The following is a 21,778-nucleotide window of genomic DNA, read 5'->3' as shown; positions in this document are numbered from 1 at the left end:
ATTTAACACTTGATCAAAAGAAAAAGAAACAATTGTCTAGTTAGAATCTATGTATTCATATACATATATATGCATATTTATTTATATTATATTTATCACTCGATCTAATGAGAAAGAAAAAACAACAATTGTATAGACAGAATAGGTCTAAATCTGTAAAACCCTTTTTATAAAAAAAATGGCTTCAAAGGGTCAGTACAAGTGTCAAGCACTTAAGTGCCTAAGCCTCTAACATAAAAGGCAGCATCCCACGCTGAGTATAAAACGCATAGAGGTTTAACCCCGTAGTGCTGATGGGTTAAATATTAAATAATTTATTTATTACTGTTTTTCTTATATTTCAAATTATTTATAAATATATACATATTAATTACATCAAACAAGGAAAATCTAACAAGACAAATAAAAAACCACAATGCTATAGTCATAATACGCCAAATAATAATAATAAAAAAATACTCTAAAAGCATCAAGTATTTACGTGCGCATCTCCGCCTGAACAAAAAAGCTTGAGAAATTTAACCACCTTGAGCTGAATTAAAACTTATATTGATATACTTATTTATAAATTTAGGTATTTGATTATATTTACGTTTTTGTTGTATATTAATTGTATGACACGTACTGGGATGAACTATATATAAGGTTGTTCGGAAAGTCATTTCGTTTTTTCCCGTCAGAGGACTTAATTACGTTTTTTCGAAACCAACTTCACACTTAAGCCGCATAACCATTATATGTCTTGAGAGCTGATATTGCAAGGCTTGTGTGTGAAAAAGTTCTATTAATTCTACGCAGTAGTTTTTGGTTGGTGCCCTTTTAAATATGGAGAGCAATAAGCAGCATTTTCGTCATATTTTACTTTTTTACTTCAGAAAAGGTAAAAATGCTGTCCAAGCGAGAAAAAAATTGACGGATGTGTATGGAGAAGGCGTGTTAACAGTACGCCAGTGCCAGAACTGGTTTGCACAATTTCGATCCGGCAATTTTGATGTCGAAGATGCACCACGGTCTGGAAGGCCGGTCGAAGCTGACAAAGATGCGATAAAGGCATTAGTTGGTGCAAATCGGCGAATAACCACACGAGAGATCGGTGAGAGATTAAATTTGTCGAATTCGACTGTTTATGGCCATTTCAAAGGCATGGGCTTAACCTCGAAGCTCGATGTGTGGGTTCCCCATGTCCTTACGGAGCGAAATTTGTGTCGTCGCGTTGACGTGTGTGATTCGCTCCTCAAACGTCAAGAAAATGATCCATTTTTGAAGCGGATTATTACTGGGGACGAAAAATGGGTTGTATACAACAATGTTAAACGCAAGAGGTCATGGAGCAGAAAAGATGAACCGGCTCAAAGCGTGTCAAAAGCCAACATTCACCAAAAAAAGGTGAAGCTCTCCGTTTGGCGGGATGTCAAAGGAATCGTTTTTTTTTGAGCTTTTGCCGGACAATACAACGATTAATTCAGAAGTCTATTGTCATCAACTGGACAAATTGAATGATTCACTTAAAGAGAAGAGGCCCGAACTAATCAACAGGAAGGGTGTAGTGTTCCACCAGGATAATGCGAGACCTCACACAAGTTTGGTCACTCGCCAAAAACTTTTACAGCTTGAATGGGACGTACCGCAACATCCACCATATTCTCCAGATCTGGCGCCTTCCGACTACTATTTGTTCCGGTCCCTGCAAAATTTTTTGGATGGCAAAACCTTTACCTCAAATGAAGATGTCAAAAACCACCCGAACCAGTTTTTTGCCAGCAAGGACCAAAACTTTTATGAGAGGGGAATTATGTTACTGCCAGAAAGATGGCAAAAGGTGTTGGACCAGAATGGCCAATATATAATTTAATAAAATATTTATTCATTATACGAAAACTGTCTTTCATGTTCCCAAAAAAAAACGAAATGACTTTCCGAACAACCCAATATAATATGTAAAATCTAAAAATTTTTACCTATTCCTTTTGCTACATTTATATATTTACCACTTGATCTAAAAAAACAATAACAATTTTATGATTATAATATATCCCTTTTTTATCCCATTTTTATTTTTAAAAAAAGACTTCAAGGCGTCAGAAAAAGTTTAGAGCACTTAAGTACACCTCCTCAGCTTTTAATTTAAAAAGCAGCTTCCCGGTGTGCGTCAAATCACAACCGCCTTCGGCTGGGTTAAAAACTTAAAATATTAATGCAATCATTAAGTGTTCATATTTTTATTTATTACTTATTTTTAATATATTAATAGGTTATAATACAGGAAAAGTTTGATTTGATTTATTGTTTACGGCGAAAAGTCAGCGGCGTACCATGCGATCTCGCCTATGGAAAACGAGCCTTATTTTCGTCTGATAAGCACGCTTTTATAATTTTGAAACACCCCGTAGGAGTGCGGGCCTGTAATTTTAGGGACAAGCCCCTTTTATTGTTTCTTTTTCGACTGAAGTGAGACCCGCACATGCACGCACACAGATATGGGGACCGCGTTTTATGGTAATCTAACGCGTCGGCTCGAATTACATATTTAATATGCGCGAAGTTGCTCACTTCGTGTCAAACGCTATGTACGCGACACGACCCGGTATATACAGTGAAATACGAATATTATCTTATAATGAAACTACACGTTCAGTCTTAAAAGCATGTGAAACATTTAACACAATTCGAAAAACTGTCATTTACAAAAAAAAATGGTTGCTCCGAAAAAAATTAATCTTTTTTTGCAATAGACATTTGTTAAAAATACGGACACGTAAACAACACGTGACCTCGAAGTCGTCGACAGTAGGGAATATGCAGCTCACCCCTGTGTCTTGAATCCTTAGAATGTACGTTTTTGAGTCCACGTTAATCGGGATTCCGCCTTCGCATAGTATAAATTTAGCAACTGTTGCCTAGTTGACATCTCACCAAGATAAAAAGATCATTTACACGAAGAAGATTGCTTTTGAAATATCATCGCTGGGCGGGCTCGCAAGGGGCGCGAATCAGCTTTTTATTTTAAAAAGAAGGCGCCCCTGCGGACCACTATGGAACTTTCGCAAAATCGACGCCATTTTATTGTGAATGCACCCTGTATAAAGTGTTCTTCAAATCTCGTCCAAATTCCAAGTTACGGCAAACTTCGGTAAATATTAAAATTTGTACTGTACGATGCAGTACGTGGTAATAGTAAATGACGATTGTAAAAGTACTATATTTGTGGTCGAAGTATATTACTATGCTTATTCATTAAATTAAAGTTCTCAATACTGGACCGACGATCATTCGACATCTCTGAAATCGCCATCCAAGCAGCCCTATAAGGGCCGACAGCTCGTTTAGTTCCAGAAACGATTTTTTTGTTTCTTTTTTTCTTTGATTTTTGATCTTTTACATTAGCACTAGGCGCCTTAATTTTATTATTAATCCATTTTTTTATTTTCATATGACGCGTTAACATGCAACCTTTTTTTCGGACAATGTAAACAAGAATAACACAAAAAAACATCGAGAAAACTATTGAAAGCAGTGTTCAGATACATAATATTGAAACACCCTGTATGTGGTTAAATTTTATATATACGAGTTGCCTCAATTTTCTCGTTCTATCACACCACGGACCGTACGGTACTACCAACAAAGATCGGCGGGTACCGGCGGGTTCACACGCGGACGAATTCCTCCTGTCGTCCCGAGAATTCCCATTCTTCAATCCGTTTGACAGATCGGCATTGTGCCCTCTCAAAATTCAACTCGTCTACGATGCGTAAACACACATAAAGCGCTGACTTTTTCTAATACAATGGCGCAACCTCTCGCGCGGGAACCCATATGGACGAGTATGGGTACCGAGCAACATCAACATCGACGAGCGATGACGAAAAAGAAAAAAAACGCTTGAGTAAATAAAAGAGATTGAGACGTGACGTTGGGTAAACATCCAGCGTGTTTTCGTACGGAGAGGATTTTTATGGGAAGGACGGCCCGATCCGACATCCTCGGATGCCGGATTCCAGTCCTGTTCTTTAGGTTACTGATAGACAGGCCCCTTTTCGTCATGAAGATTACAAAATGTTATTTTCCAAATTTTATGACACCTTTTTGATATTTTTTAAATATGAATATACATGCAAATAAAAAATATTGATGCCCCATTAGCATGAAGAGTTCGAATTAATCATCCAAAATTAACTCTTAATTACTTTTCTGGAGACCTAATTTTTCCCAGGAAAGAATGTACACGATTTTCAAAAAAAAAGTATATAAAACTATAAATGTATAACTTGTTTTCAATGTTTTCATTTGTTTTTTAGGTACTCGAATGTCGCTTGACAGTTCTCACGGCAGATTCGTCAGGCCTTTGCGAATCACCGCAAAGTAGAAACAATGAAGAGGGGTCAGAACAAGGAAAACCTCATACTTCACGATATTTGGCTGAAGTTGTTTGTGACCTAAGTAAATCACACAATGAGTAATATAAGTAATCATGAAAGTCATAACTTATGGCTACTCTGCACATATATATCGCATTTACTTTGTAATCACTGATTCGACCATTTGGCAAAAAGTGTCAAATACCGGGCTTAAATATGCAGCGCAAGAATATTTGAGCACATTAAACCCAATATCACTTCATCTTGACGTTTTGCAGAGATAAAACGCTACTATATCAGACGCTAAGGAGCAGTGGAAACATTTACAATATATCTTCGAGAATGTTGCGCAGAATTACCCTTATCAAAAACGGATATAGATGGAGACACTTAAAAAATACATTTGAACATTTAAAAAAATGGAACACAGCGGTGGACATCACAAAAAAATGAGCCAGAAATTGCGCAACAGCTAACAATAATAAAAAACAAAATCAAATAGACCGAACTTTCGGCACTGTTGGGGAAAATTAGTATTTTTGCTCAAACTATACAACGAAATTGCCGAAACATAGGGCGTATATTATTATGTTATTTGTCTTATTCTTTTTTAAAGAGTTGTGTTTTGCTTGCTTTTGCTTAAATAGGGGGCTTGAAAAAGATGAAACCGGTGTTAAATGTGGTAGAACTACCTTATGGAAGTGTATTCAACACATGGGTTTTAGATTTAAAAAATTGACAAAAGGCAAGTTTTAATGGAATCTTTTAGGATTCGGAAATGGCGACTGGAATATCTAGAAAAAATTAGGATCTACAGAAAACAACCAAGGCCAATTATTTACTTGGATGAAACCTGGTTCGACACTTATGATACCCCGGAAAAGGGTTGGGTTGACTTAACTGGTAAGTATAAAACAAACGCGCCATGAAAAAGAGGTGAAAGAATAACTATTTTGGATGGATGGATTCCAAATGGATTTTGTCTGCCTGCGAAAAATATTAAAGATTCTTCTCTAGATTACAACGAAGGCACCGCGGCTGATTTATTTGAAAGTTGGTTTAAAAACAAACTAGTTCCAAGCGTTCCTCCAAATAGCGCCAATGTAATGGACAATGGAAGTTGTCACAATAGATAGTTGACTAAAACCCCTTCCTCATGTGACACAAAAACAACAACGCAAGCAACAGGCGATGATAGCGATAGTGACTCTGATATATTAGCTAAAACTGATAATTACTGATATATTAATTAAATAAAATATTAATTAAATTTAAGTAGATAATAAAAATAATTTGTAATTTTGTTTTAGATTTAAACATAAATACATAAATATTGTTTAGTATCTTTCCTAACAAAACCCCAAATATTTAAATTCTAAGCAAAGTACGGACCTGTTCGGCCATATTTCGTTCTTACAGCTTGCCCGGGTCTCTCCTTAATTCGTATCAGTCACTTTCTTATATCTATGAACAGACTTTATCTTTCCACGAGGTTTCGCAGCAGCATTGAAAACATTTCATTAAAAAAAAATCTGTGTTGTATGGGACTTCAACAACTTAGCAATGGCATTTTCGTTTCGTAAGAATCACGGAGAAAACATAATTGGACGAGTATACAGGGTGTTTTCTAATGGAATGCCTCCTGATACGTGGTGCATTTAAATATCATTTTGAAACAGTTATTACTGATTTATAACCATGTTTAAATCTTTAAAAATGTTACTGGACTATTTGCTCTTAAAAGAAGTACATACAGCAACAGTATTATATATATAGTATTATAATTAGTTGAATAACAAAAATTTATATGCTGCTTGGGTGGTTTTAAACAAGTCCAGGAAGCTCTGTGATATACATAACTGATTTTTAGCTAAACACCTTAGGTTCAAAAAAGGTACATTTCTGTTTTGAAAAGGTTTGCAAAATACGAACAATTTAGATTGTTTTGTTTATTTCAAATCAAAATTAAGTGTTATGCCGCTGTCAATCGATCTAGAATGATTTTGGAAATCTAATTTTGTCAGTTTTAAATAAGTTAAAGTCATTTTGATTAGGCCTGTAGTCAAAACATCTTTATTTTATACATTTCAGAGTGACGCACATCCACATACCAATTGTTAACGGTCAATTTTATCCGGTAAGCCTTGATTTTGGCACATAATGAACCGATTCGGTTCACTATTATGTTTTTACGTTTTGGTTAGTTTCGAAGTCGGGAAGGGATAACAACCGATCAACTAATCATTTAACCAACTTTTTTTGTAAAATAAATTAGAGCTAAAAGTTCAGATTTTCACGAAATTATATATTTAACATGACAATTGTTTCGACACACCGTGTCTTTATCAAATGTTGATGTTTATGACATTTGATAAAGACACAATTGTCATGTGAATATATATATATAATTTTTTCCAAAATCTCAACTTTTAGTTCTTATTTATCTTGTTAAATCGATTTTCATCAAGTAAAACCTACCCCAGTTCAACTTAATATTAAAACAAAAACAAAAATAGTAAAAAACCAGCAACAACGTACCTTCATCTCCCTCTCTTCTATACGACACCCGTCCAAATCCTTCGCCGTCGCGGCGCAAACGTCCATCGGGCGAACGCGACACGCCACCTCCTTCACAGAAACTCCACCGGGGTGCACGGTTATCGCTCAATATCTCGTCCGTACCGACTATACGACGTCGCGTCGTCAACTGACGAGATTCGCAATGCGTGCAGTCGCGCGGAGCCGCCCGGCCGCGTTCTCGCTCGCAATTGGTTGAAAGCGGCGGCGAAGAGACGACGATTGGGCGGAACGTCACGCCTCCTCGTCGACGTGTTCAATGCGCGACGGGCGTTCGGTGGGCGGGTGGGAGGAGCCGCGCGCGGCGGTGGGGATTCCACATCGAAGTTTTACTCGTATTTCTAGCGATTGCGCGGCGATTATTGCGCGCAGGGGCTTATTACGTAGCGGTTACGGTTAATAATAATAATAACAATAATAATACCACAGAAGTGAAGGTCAAACTGAAATTAGGAACCTGGAGTGTGTCCCCTAAGAGTGTCGCATCATTTAAAAAAACTTTGAAAACAATCATGGACTAAAGATATTTTTTACCTCAAAGTGTACATGGGGGTAAAATAATACGCGGCGGATTTTTTTTTCTAAACCAAATTACCTAGTTCTAAGTTACCAACTAGTGTGTTTCAGAAATCGAATTATCGAAAGGATCTGGGCTCGTATAAAAATTTTATATCTCGGTAACGGTAGGTACAGAAATGATTACCGTCGGAATAACAATTTCATTTGTCTGTCCGTTCTCCGTTCTCAGGTTTCGTCTTTTGTTTTTTCCTGAATAACTCTCGAACCGTTGGAGCTACAAAATTGACATTAGCCTCTTTTTTAACCCTCCACGAGGCCCATAAGCTTGTAAGAAATGGTCCTGATCCGATAACAGTGGGATAGATGCCCCACTTTACCCTACTACTGTTTGGGGTAGTTGCCCCTGGCAAAATTTCGACATGAGTATAGATGCCCTACAAAAAAAAAATCGTAGAAAATTAGTTAGTCTTAGTTGCAATAATATATTATAAGGTTCCCTTATCCAAATATTCCGTAAAACTAAAGGAAATGGCACTTTTATAGGAACAAATGGCTCAGTCTTTCAATCATTCTTTGGGTAAATTTAGCAACTTAACAACGTCTATTCTTTACCGAACTAAATTTATGAATAATAAAACTTAAAACAAATCCGTCCCTTGGGACTTCTTTGGAAAAAAAAACAAAGCTTCCTTCTTAAAAAAAAAACTAACAGTAATCAAAATTTTCAAATAATCAACAAATATAGGGATACTGTTTACTTTGGGCAGGTTAGCTTTTAGAGCTGCAAGCTTCTTCTTGTGTCCACATCTATTACAGTAATCGCCATATAGAGTGCAATCTTCGTGTAACCACAGTTTACACATCAGGCACTGAATCCAGTCCGCCGTGGACTTGGTACTTGCATTGTCGTCGAAACATTCTCTGCATTGAGTATTTTCTTTAACAGATTTAGTCTGTTCAGAATCTGATTCATCGAACTCTTGTTCACTTTCAGAGCTAAACCTCGACCTTTTCTTTTTGTTGCTCAGGTTTACGGATCAAACCATTTTCAGTTACTTCATCTCGATTTAAGAAATGATTTGAGCCAGTGCTGACCAGCCATACGTGTCTCTTTGTTAAAAGAATTTTCCAAATCCAGTTTCTCGGCAAGTTCAAAAGCGAGTCTTCTTACATCCTGTCGTGTTGTATCGTGCTTTTTCTAATTTTTGTATGTGCGCTACGAGACGCTTCTGAACACGTCAAAATGTCACTGTCACAAGAACCATGCAAGCGCGGGAAAATTTGGCAACGTTTTTTTAACTCAAGCGGCGACACGTGCAGTCCTGTCGAAACGCGTGCGCAGACTGTGCTGTGCGGGGCGAGGTTCGTCCGAGGAACTTGGTACTAGAGCGTGAACTTGGCTTTAAGTTCTCTGTTTTTAAGGTGCGGCGTCTATCCTCCAAGGGCGTCTATCCCACTGTTACCCTATGCAGCTTTGCCCAGTGACGGAACCTATTCAAAATGAGGTGGCTGGTGGGTCGGGAAGTATTTAAAAAAAAAACTGTTTACGAGACCAAAGAAATTCTTGAACCAGAAGACGCAGAAACTTTTATTCTTGACAATTTTTTAAAAATATACAGGGTGCGCCGCAAATTCAAAAAACTGAAAAATGGGTCCCCAATAATTGAAAATTTATTTAAAAAAATCCATATTGAAATCGTTATTTCGGGGGCTGTCAAGACGCGATGACGTCATTGATTATTACGTCATTGATTATACGCACTGCATGGTTTCAGAAAAAAACTTATTTTCTCGAAAACCATTTACTATTCTCAAAAAATTCTTGAACTTCGAACAATGATTGTATCAAATACAGGGTGTGCCGTTTATGGCCAAAAAATCTAAAATATCCCAAAAATTCCCGTTTTTATGGGTAAATTATTGGCGGGAAATGGAAAACCGTTAAAGATGGGATAATTTTTCAGGTTTCGTCAAATATAGGGGGCGCGGGATATTTGCAAAAATATCATTCGACGGTGAACGTTACAGTTCGTAAAATTTCCGAGGTATTTGACTCAAAAGGAATTGCTATAGAGGAGATCGTGATGGATGAGGACAGTAACAATCAAAGTCGTAAGTATTATTTGGATTTACGTATTCTTAAATGACGTGAAAAATATTTACAAAACATATTGACGCGGTCTATATTCAACTCGACGTGGATACCTTGACTGACGAAGAAGATATGAACGATAACATAAATCTACAAGAGTTTGGGGAACCGACTGATATAGTTGGGACTTTGGAGTTACATACACCGAGTGATACAGTCCTATAATTCATCAACTACTATCATCCATTACGTCAGGTAATTGTATAAGGATCGGGATAAGGAAGTTCGTTCGCACGTAAGCAGAAATATATTTCGGCATATAAAAATATTTGATAATGTCGTGCTGGACAAATTTCATAAATTTTCCAAAACTGCCAGTTTTTTGAACATATATATATATATATATATATATATATATATATATATATATATATATTCTCACGTATTGATTCACGGATGGAAAAATGTGATGACACTATATTCCGGGATATCATCCGTTCGCTCGTTGAACTCCGACTGGAATCCTGCATCCGACTGGAATCCTGCAAATCTTGCATCCGACTGGAATCCTGCAGACGTTTCGCCAAAATCTCACTTGGCATCTTCAATGCTCGCGCTCGAGTGTGCGAAGTGTTTTCGGAGCGCGAGCATTGAAGATGCCAAGTGAGATTTTGGCGAAACGTCTGCAGGATTCCAGTCGGATGCAAGATTTGCAGGATTCCAGTCGGATGCAGGATTCCAGTCGGAGTTCAACGAGCGAACGGATGATATCCCGGAATATAGTGTCATCATATATATATATATATATATATATATATATATATATATATATATATATATATATATATATATATATATATATATATATATATATATATATATATATATATTTATCCAGTTCGGTGTACAAAGAAACGGCGCAAGAGGGATCCTGAAAGTTTTCATTTGCTTTTATGATCAAATAAAATTGAAATTATTTTGTATTTTATTGCTCGGGTGTTTTATAGGCAAATATCGAGTGTCTAACTCTTCGTCCTGTCGACTCTTCAAAACCAAGCCACATTCACATATGCGGGAGTACTCAGCGACATCTTAAAGACTCTACTAAAATCCATTTCACATAATTAAGAACTTCTTAATTCTAAAGCAGACTTTAAGTCGATTATCAAGCAATTCGTGAAAAAACCACTCTCCCGCCGCTGCGAAAAAAAAAACCTCCGACGCGGGGATACAAAACCGGATAACTTTATATGGGCACATTGGATCTTTATCGTATATGTATTTTTCGTTACCCCCGTTGTCTGTTTGACGTAAAGACGTTGCGTATATTTTGTTTCATTTGTGTATAAGCTATTTGGAAAACAATATACTTTTAGCGGTTTTCCGTTGAATTTGAAAACATTATTTAATGTATGTTCCGAGTTTTTTTTTGACCCATGTAATGTACTCTTAAGTTTTTTTTACTTTTAATCTCTTACTCATTCGATAAAATTTAAACTGTCCATTTACGTAAGAAATAAAAGTTTCTACAAATATTCGTTAAGACCTTTTGTTCGGGAAGACCGAAGAAATAAAATAAATTCAAATGTGTTAGACGCCGGGCACGCTGGCAACCCGTGTTACACAGTTGAGGTAATGAGCGACTTAAAGGAGCATCTCCCAGTGTTTTCGTTTGATTTTTTCTTCGATGTTGTGACAAAGATTTATTGATTTTTCGATTCTTATAGTGAAATCTCGTTCCTGCTGTATGTTAAGCGTGTGTTGTCCAAAAAATGATTATATTTTTAGTTATAAAGGCACTACCTAACACCTACTTAATGCAAAATAAATATGTGTTTGGAAGGGTTTTACCGCGGTTAAGGTTCTGCAAAATACGTAAAACGTCTATGCACTATATTTTTGGTAGTATTATAACGTCTGGTGGGTGGCAGAAAGGGTATCTTGATCCATGACGTAGATGTATCCTAGACAATAGGCGGCCCAGGTGAACCCGATGTTATCTCTTGGGTGACGGACGTGTCCGCTAATTCGTCGTAACGACGCGGGGGTGGGGAAAGGCGGACGCGCCGAAACTTTCCGCCAACAACACGATTTGCATGAGAAAGCCGCCGCCGGGCGGCGGTGATGTAATAATCGCTATCGCACGACCCCGCCTTTGTGTTTCGGGATCTTTGATTGCCGACTCGGGAAAGCAGCCGTTTCCGGACCTGATTGCGCCCCCCCGCCCCCCGGTGCCTTCGAATCCGGAAGATTCTCCCGAAGCCTCGTCGCCACGGCGACGACGGCGACGGGGGCGGTTGTTCCGGCGTTCTGTGATTACGTATTCGGCGGGTTACGACGGACTTCAGCGAAGGCGGGGGCGGTATGTGGTTTTCGTGGTAAAAGTATACATGGCCAAATTTTTATCGCCGGATTTATCCGAAACCCATTTACCATATGTAATATTATCACCCGGATAGCACACAGTATACCCAATATACCCGTCGATGATACTTTTGTTATTTGGCCTAATAGTCAAGCGTCCCTAGTCGTCAAAAATGTGTTTTTCTGTGTTTAAGTGTGTAGCCTAATTAGAATCTAGACTATTGTTTTTAAACGCTCATTTATGCGTTTCTTGAAGGATCTACCTGTTTCTCCAATATAAATTTTAGCACAAGATCCGAATTTGAACCTGTAGACACCTGATTTTTGAGATTTTGGACCTTTCTTTTTATTGTTTTTTAAAAATTTTCTAATGTGTTGTTAGTTCAGAAAGGTATTTTTAAACCATATAATAATATTACGAGGGCTCCGTTTTTGAACCGTCAAATTCCGCGGAGCAATCGCTACGCATCGAAGAAAAGTACGCCGCCGCGCGTGATAGATCGCGCCATTTATCTCGTTCCGTACGTAAAACTAACAATACGCGGTAATTATTTTGTTGCCCAATTCGTTGCTGCTTCGATCGAGAGGGCCGCGGTCCATTAATCTCGTAATTAATATCGGCGAATTTTACACGTCAAACTAAAAGAAGAAGATTGGATTAAGCCCATATTGCATATAGCTGGATACGAATTCGTCCGTGTTAACAAATATAATGTTATAATGACCTGTAAATTACATATAAATTACTTGTAGTGATTGTATTGAGTAAAAAATTCATGTTCAATCGTGAATAACTTAAAAAAAATAATTTTAATCAATTCTCGTATTAAAGCATATTAAATTGTCTTTCAAACAGCATATTTTTTTTATCTGATCAAGTCAAAAGTCAAAAGTTGACGATGGGCCGCTTGCTATGCACGCAAATTTATATACAAAATAACAATATAAAGTCTGTTCATAGATATAAGAAAGTGACGAACTGATACGAATTAAGGAAAGACCCGGGCAAACTGTAAGAATGAAATATGGCCGAACAGGTTTTATGTATGTATTTATGGTTAAATTTAAAATAAAATTTGGTCAACATGGCCGTTTCTTCTAAAGAAGCTTGCTTGCTTGCACCACGTTCGATGAGAGTCAAATAAACATTGTTTATAACTTCCTTAGTCTCAATAGAATAGTGTTTCCAACATTTGGGCGGGAGCATCTGCTGAGATACATTAGACTCGCAGATATTTTGCATAATTCGCACACGAAATAAGAATGATTACTAATAAACTTAACCTAAGTAGTATACCAAACCAAAGAATATAAAACACAGGTAGGTATAAAATTATTTTCTATTACGGACCACAATTTTACCTGAATTTAAATTCTGAAACTTTAGATAATAATCTTGTTGCGTTGTATGTTCATGACCACCCTTGGATAATCCCATTCAAAAGCAATTGGTCACTTTCTTACATCTATGAACAGACCATACCTGGAAACGTGGGAGATTCAGGGCTATCGCCTCTACTTCGAACATTGAATTATAATACACCACAGGGTGTGCCGTTTATGGGAAAAACTCAAAAAGTTGTCGAAAATTTCCGTATTTCTAGGTAAATTCATGTCTGTAAATGAAAATATGTTCAGATAAATACCTTTACCTCGATCATAAGGCAACAATGAGATCGGGACCGGACAATTTCCCACAGCAGCGTTCTTCTTCTTTTCTGGCGTCCGATGCCTGTCACCTGTAACAAGAGAACGCCGGTCGGTTTCCATGGCCTCCCATCTCGACGATAACCCATAACTCACAACTGTAAAGCAGAGAAAAACGTCCGAATCTAATATTTCTCTCCCGGGCCCCGCGTGTTTGTTTTAAACGCGTACGCATTTTTATTAACCCATTAAGCCGGGGCCCTTCGTCTAAATGTAAATTTCGAAATCCCGATCCGTTTTTCGTCTTTTTTAATTATCGGGGCGGACGTGGCAAGTCGCATAAATCTAGTCGGCAACGGTCAAAACGAGAACAGAATCCCCGGATTGCCTTATATTACTTTTTCTGTAGAATGAACCGTTTTGGTTGTTAAATTTCTAGACTTTACCGCTGGGCCGATGCTCGGCGACATTTAAAAGACAAGATGCATGTAAATCGCCATATCCAAGTATCACCTTTCTGTAAATTAGAAGTACGATAGCACTTATCGACTTAAAACAAGAGTAACAAGTTTTATTTATTTATTTATTTATAGCAGTATAACAGCTAGAATCAAACAAGAACAAAACAAGCATTAAATAGTTGCAAGCTTTCAGCATTCCAGTGAGAGGTGGATAAACTCCATAATTTGAGCGTTGGTAAAGTACGCGGAGTTATCGTAGCTTCTGTAATGTGCGTTAAGTTGTATGCTTTGTAAAAGAGCTGGAGGATACTACCAACCATCACTCCGGAATCTTCTGTTTTGAAGAGTATCAATATTGAAAGCCTTAGTTATAAAACTATAATTGATCTGATACCCATTATAGATATTGATATGCGCCTTTGAAACCAAAGATCTTAAAAATACGTTCTGAACAGCTTCAATGTTATCTATATGAATGGCATAATATGGAGACCATACCACAAACACATAGACCTGTTCACCACTTGCGCAAAATGTGTCACAAAACCTAGTTTACAATCCAACCAAGTCTTTAATGCTCGTGACGACCTCGATCTCGACTCCTAAAGCTAAAGCAAATATTCCAGTTTCCGTCAAGCTCTGAAGGAGGAATACAGAAGTTTTGTAAAAAGTTATACAGTAGCAGAAGCAGAATGTTAGAAGATCACCGAGTGAAACTGGCAAGATTACTCTGTACTGTAACCTTGTTGTTACGTTGTAGGCACCATAACGTTATCCCCAATTTTCGTAAAATATCCCATTTTGTCAAAACCTCATCCGCTTATAAAATTCTTCGAAAATCTAGTTTCGCTTTACTTCAAGGAAGAATGCATTATACCCGTAATGAAATAGACCAAATCAATAAGACTCTTCTGTCTCTACATCTTCAAATTGCTTCCATCTTGAATCATGACAAGGCTTTAAATCTTCGTTGATCTTCTACCCACAATCATATTCAGAAATTTAAAAAAACAATCGCACCAACGTTCAAAAAGTTCCAACAACCTCTCGACACCTTCCATCTAACATCAAAATAATTGAAACGCCACTTTTGTTGTTTGACCTCATTTAAACTCTATACGTCCTAACATACGTTTTACAAATTAATAATAATCTTCCGTTCTTAGATCTTCTTATCGATAGCAAATCAGACCTATCATTGAGTCATTGTGGTTACAGAAAACCTACGCACACAGACCGATACCTTAATGCATTGTCACATCACCTCCCAAATAGCAAAAGGATGTCCGTAAAACATTCTCGGGATATCTGACGAGACATGGCGTATATCCTAGGAATATACTGTTTCATCTAAGACGTCTCAAGGATATACGATGTTAATAATTGGAACGTCCACAGTATATCAGATACGTATGTCCGTAGGATGTTTGTTAGGACATACTACAGCTATACTAGCTGAGAGGTGGTTAGTATATCCGACTGTGAGGATATAAAATCTTATATAGATATACCAGTGGACCTTACTTAATTATTAGGTTATTTCCAACGGGGTATGAGAAATACTGGAAAGGTAATATCCAATAGTCCAATTGGTTGTACGGCTACAATTCTATCCCAGTATTTGGTACTCGCGTGTGATGGAATTAACCTATTTTTAAATTGTAGGTATAGAATATAACAAAAATATAGAACAACCCAACCTAAAGTATCTTAAATATACTATATCTTGAACTAAATTCTAAAAGAATAACTACTATTTAACAGGTTTTCTTTCATTCTTTGGTGAAGGTAGCTCTCTTCAGCCGAGCAGCTATTGAATTGTCACATTCTTTTTATGTTTGTTACGTGTTTGCCTTCTCATCCGCATCTGAAACTATTTTAGTTTTGAGAAAGACAAGATTTATATATTTGTATATTATAAAAAAATAAATAAAAAGAACGAGACTGGTATCTTATGTTTAAAAAACAGAAAAACGTATATCCCAAGATATACTGGGGATATTGTGTGCTATCTCGCCAGCGAAGAAGACGAAGGACACGTGTCGATATGAAGTTTTCTTTTTAAAATGGACCCAAAAATCGTTCCCTCAATTATTGACATCCATTTAGAAAACACCCTGTATAGAGCGTTCACCGTGGTAAAGAATCTTCTCCAATTTGGCCACGTACCATTACTTACTGTATAAAAGCGAAGTAAAGGAGCCGGGGCGCGTCAGCAGCGCCCCCGGCCGATAACCGATAAATATCGGGCGGCGGGGAAACAAAAAAAAAAAACAAAAAACAATCGTTCGGCGGTTACGCGGATGATTTGCTGGTCCGGTCTGTCGGCCTCCGCGTGTCCTTGGGCTGATTTACGGGCCGGCTTCGAGTTATCGCCTTTAACTGCTATATCTGTCGTCGTACTGCGGCCAATTAACTGTGGAACGTCTCCCCCGCCTCGTACCCCCCTTCGTTAAAACCCCCCCGGCCCCAGCGCGCGACTTCAAAGCGGCTTCCGGATATTTGCGACGCGCTTTATTAATACGGCGGTCGCGTTTCGAACCGCCCCCGCCCCCGTAACGAAATCGTATAGAGTTGCGCGTCTTTTCTAGCGAAATCCTCGCACACGGACGCGGAATATCCGATTTTCGACTATCCCGCAGGAATACGAATCGACCGGGGGGCCCCCGTAATCCACTTACAGGGTCGCGGAAACCAGTGCCGTGCATTTTCACCGTCAAAGAAACCAAAACCATCAGAACCGCACTCCCAAATATCTGAAAATAAAGGTCGTACATGGCCACCTTTATATCATAGGTTGTGCCGTATATGGGCACCTTTAAATTGTGTTACACAATGTCGGGTTATGTTGTACACGAGAAGTAATACAGCCAACTACGTTCAGATTTTAGAAGTTTTAATTATTCAATGTCCTACAGAACATCAACGACAGATCAGTTTGACATTTTTCCTATGACTTTTATTTTAACTAAAATCTGTAAAAATTGGTAATGAAAAACGACAAAAAAAATTGGCGCAAAGTAAATAAATTATCACAGTCATGGTTTAAGTGATATATAATATAACTATTATATAGTCAACTACACTGCTACAGTACGAGTTTAGCGCCAAAATTTCCAGGCCTGACATAGATGCAGCTCCAGTATCACCATAAAACTTTGCCTTCTTTTAAATATATATCTTAGTAGGCTGCAAATAGTTTTTTATTGACAGCATTTTAAACAAGACGTGTCCGAAAAAATGTCGCAAATAACGCATATTGAGTATAGAGCAGCCATAAAGGTTTTGACAAAAGAAGGGTTGGCACCTAAAATTATTAAAGAAAGGCTGGATGGTGTGTACGGCCAATGTTCTCCTTCATATTCTGTAGTGAAAGAATGGGCAAAACCCTCGAAGATGATTCAAGAACTGGTCAGCCAGTGGAGGTCATAATGGAAGATATTCTTTAAACGGGAAACAACATACGACATTACATAACGCGGTCCTAACCTTAAAATAAAATACCACAGAGCAAAAGAAGAAGACACGGTCGAGGTCGGTCAGCGGCGTTTCCGCGCTGTGACGTCACGGCGTTACCGCGACTCGTAGACACCGGGATTAAAATGGAGGCGCCGCAGGCGCTGGGACGCTAACCAGCTTACCGGGCGCCCCTAAAACCGGCACTGGTCGCGTTTTATGGGATTCGCATAAAATATACGTTGCATATTCATCAGACGTGTTCGTTTATTCGACGCGTTCGGCTCCCGCTCTGCTTAAAATGCTATCCAATTATCACAGATATCCGAATTTGCACGCGCGGCAGGTCCATGGGATATACGTTAGCATATATACTAAGGATATACTAGTACGATATACCACAGATTTCCTCTAAATAGGATATCCCCTTGCGCCGTAATGGGAACATTAGAATAGAAACCTAAAAAGTTAAATTTTGAACAACTGAGAAGGAAAATACTTAGTTTTTTTAGATTTGTGGTGTTTTGGGAGACATTTTATTGGCAATGTTTTTGTGCACATCCAAATCGACATCAGTGTTGGGAATTCCTTAAAAAACACACAACACTGTTCGGCTGCAACCAATGCCGCAACTACTCGCGGTCGTGCCGTGCCGGACTCGCTCGAGTCTCGTTGGCTTTGCCTCCGTCTCGTCGTCCGCTATCTTTTCAGCATTGTTTTTGTTGACGGTATAAGGTATACGGCGACTTGGCGTCTATTTTCGTATTTTCAATTACTTTTTTGTGGTATTATTATTACTGAAGAACTAAGCTTTATGGTAATATATAACATAAGGGTTGATAAATTCTAAGCTGAACGACCCATTGTTGTGTAGTCTACCAACATCATGCCTTGTTTTTTATTATTTTGCTAGGTCAATGAGATAGCAATATCAGGCGGCGGCGGCAGTTTGTAAAACAGGCTCTGGCCCCGCTGATTTCAGATGAACTTGCAATGAAATTTAATTGGTTGGGCATGAAGAAAAACGGGAAATTTTTAAAATTAAAATTGGTCAAATTAATACTTGGTACGTAGGTATTATGTTTTTTAAAAATAAATTGGACGTAAATGTAATATAAATAAAGTTTAAGAAATATAATTTAATAAAATGTATATTAAAGAGTGATTGCTGGGCCAAAGATAAAACTGACTTTTTTGTAGCCTATCTTTTTTGATTCTAGACGTCTTTTCTTTAGATTTTGAAAACAAAAATAAAATCCACTTTCTCTTCATTAATTTTATTAAATTAATTTTGTATTTAAGTAAGCAATATTAGAGAAAATCAACCAGATCAGAATTATGTTTTTGGTTATATCGTATAGTTTTTTGTTTCTTAAAATGAATACAAGAACCACCCCCCAAGAACGAAGTATTAATTTTAGGAATCACCCTTTGTAAAGTACAATTTTCACATTAAAATGGTTTTTAAGGCTTGTTTTCATGGTCATAGTAAGTGGTGAGCAAAAAAAACTAGGAAAATTTTTGGGTTGACAAAAAATATTCCCTGAAAATAGGCCTTTACTGTCAAACTGAAAAGTCATATTTGTTGTAGTTTTTTTGCGCGCGATGGTACCTACTCTTATGAAAGAGATCTTACCGATGAGAGTTTAATTTTTTTTTTTTCCACAGCGTCACAACCCTTCGTGGGTCTTAGCTGCATCTACGACTCGTCTCCATCTGTCCCTGTCCAACACAACCTCCTTCCAGTTCCGTACTCCCAAGATTTTTACATCCTCTTCGATATTGTCCCTCCATCTGAGCCTTGGTCTTCCTAAGGGTCTCTTTCCTGCTGGGTTTTCTTCCCATATCCTCTTTACAAGACGTTCATTCGGCGATCTCTGCACGTGTCCAGCCCACCTGAGCCTTTGTGCTTTTATTTCGTTTACTTAACTCGGTCTTTTGTACATGTCGTTAATCTCCGCATTCGTTCTTATTCGATATTGACCCGTTCTCTCATCTATTGTTGGTCCGAAGATTTTCCGCAACATCCTTCGTTCAAAGCGTCTTAACACTAGTTCGTTCTGCTTTGTCATTGTCCATGTTTCCGAGCCATACATTACGATTGGCTTGATTACTGCCGAATATATCCGTAGTTTTGAGTTCCTAGATATCAGTCGGGACTTAAACAGGTTCTGCAAGGCGAAAAAACATTTATTGCCCTTTTGTATTCTTGCTTTTATTTCGCTGGTGATATCGTTATCCGAAGTTATAACTGCTCCTAGGTACTGAAATTGGTTTACGCATTCAAAATTGTGGGTGTCCGTGGTTATGTTCTGTCCTATTCTGCCCCTTCCTGCTCTCCGTCCGGCCCACATATATTTGGTCTTGTCCTCGTTGATCATGAGTCCTACCTTCTTGGTCTCCTTCTCTATGTTCATGAACATATCAATGTCATCGGCATATGCCAAAATCATTTCTGGGCTCTTATTTGTAAATATTTCCAAGCCAATATTCGCTTCTTTGATAGCCATGTCCAGCACTATGTTGAAAAGCAATGGTGAAAGTCCATCGCCCTGTTTTAGGCCATTGTTAATGGAGAAAGCCTCGGTGTTGTTCTTTCCTACCCTAACTTTGGCTTTAGAGTTTTCTATGCATATCTTGGTTAGCCTTATGATCTTTTTTGGTACCCCTATGCCTTCCAACGCTTGCCAGACACTTTCCCTACGAACAGTTGGTGAACCTCTCTATTAAACTCCCAGCTTTTCTCTAGGAGCTGTCTTATGGTGAATATTTGATCTGTTGTTGATCTCTTGGGTCGAAACCCGCATTGGTAGTCCCCTAAGTTGTCTTCTGCGTATGGGGATATGCGTCCTCTTAGTACATTTGACAGAACCTTGTATGTTATATTTAGCAGGGTTATTCCTCTATAGTTTTTACAGGCCATCCGGTCTCCTTTCTTATGAATGGGGACGATGGTACCCTCATTCCACTCCTTTGGTAGGGCTTCTGTTTTCCATATGTTTTTCAACAGCTCTAGTATGGCAGCATCTAGATGTTCCCCTCCATATTTTATGCATTCCGCCGTAATGGAGTCCTCACCCGGGGCCTTGTTATTCTTTAATTGGTTTATTGCCCTTTTAATCTCCTCTAGCGTGGGTTCTGGCACATGCTCCTCCGCACTTTGGTATACCTTCTTCGTGTTCCCAGTTACTGAATCTATGTTTAACAGGTTTTCAAAGAATTGTTTCCATGCTTGCATTACTTCTTTTATATCCGTTATGAGCTCGTTGTTTTCATTTCTTTGGTGTGTAACCTTTCCTTATACTTTTCACTTGATTGAAAAAGTTCCGGCTGTTTGTTAGCCCAGCTTCCTTTTCTACATTCTCTATTGTTTTGTTGTAAGCTTCTCTTTTTTTCCTTCTTATCTTTCTTTTCGCCTCCGCTCTGAGGTCGTTGAATCTTTGGACGTTTCCGTCACTTAGACACTGCAACATTTGAATTCTGGCCTTGTTTTTGGTATCTAAGGCCTTCTGGCTTTCTGATGAGAGTTTAATGAGTTTTGTATTTAATGAAATGTATATATACCTACATCATCGTAGAGATTCGCATTTAAGATCACTTTCATGAGAGCATTATCAGCGTCAAATCAAGCATTTACGTAAAAGGCCGATGTAAGGATTTTTTAAATCTGTTTTTTAAACATATAAGATACCAGTCTCGTTCTTTTTATTTATTTTTTTATAAAGCACAGATATATAAAACCTGTCTTTCTTAAAACAAAAAATATTTTCAGATGCGGATGAGAGGGCGAACACGTAACAAACAACAAAAGAATGTGAGAATCCAATAGCTGTTTGGCTGGAAAGAGCTACTTTCGCCGAAGAATGACCTGTTAAATATTAGTTATTCTTTTAGAATTTAGTTCAAGATATAGTATATTACTCCATATTTAAGATACTTTAGGTTAGGTTCTATATTTTTGCTATATTATACAGTGTGTCCAAGATAAGGATGCACAGCATGGGGATCTCGGAAACTATAAGAGATACAGTGTCGGTTAAATTAGACAAAAGTTGCGCATTTTAATACCGAACAAGATCCCGTTTTACAAATTTGAACATTCCAAGCCGTTCCGGAAATATCCGAGAAAAACCGAAATATTGCGATTTCGTTTTTATTATTTTTTAAAGCTATTTGAAAAGATATGAAAAAACGGAAAACACTTTTCCATTGGCACTTTTTAATCTCTCCAAATTGACGTTAACAAATTTTCATTACAGCGTTTCGATTCCATGGAACCACCATCAACTTTGATTTTTCTTATG

The 21,778-nt window shown here is 37.9% G+C and overlaps 1 protein-coding gene across 2 annotated transcripts in view; it reads right to left on the bottom strand.

The window, feature by feature from the left end:
• LOC132707529 (LIM/homeobox protein Awh) overlaps positions 1-6,988 on the bottom strand; it is a 35,092-nt gene extending 28,104 nt beyond the window's left edge. For both annotated transcript variants that reach the window (XM_060679423.1, XM_060679424.1), the window contains exon 1: positions 6,897-6,988. In XM_060679423.1, the coding sequence (XP_060535406.1) occupies positions 6,897-6,962 (66 nt within the window). In that variant the 5' untranslated portion in view covers positions 6,963-6,988. The remainder of the gene's footprint in view (positions 1-6,896) is intronic.
• Between the last annotated feature and the right edge of the window lie 14,790 nt (positions 6,989-21,778).

This window comes from Cylas formicarius, unplaced genomic scaffold (genome assembly GCF_029955315.1).
Source record: "Cylas formicarius isolate icCylForm1 unplaced genomic scaffold, icCylForm1.1 PGA_scaffold_9__14_contigs__length_23061073, whole genome shotgun sequence".
In the NCBI taxonomy this organism is placed as follows: Eukaryota; Metazoa; Arthropoda; class Insecta; order Coleoptera; family Brentidae; genus Cylas; species Cylas formicarius.
Note: the sequence above shows the minus strand (reverse complement) of the source record. Positions and strands in the feature narration are given on the sequence as shown.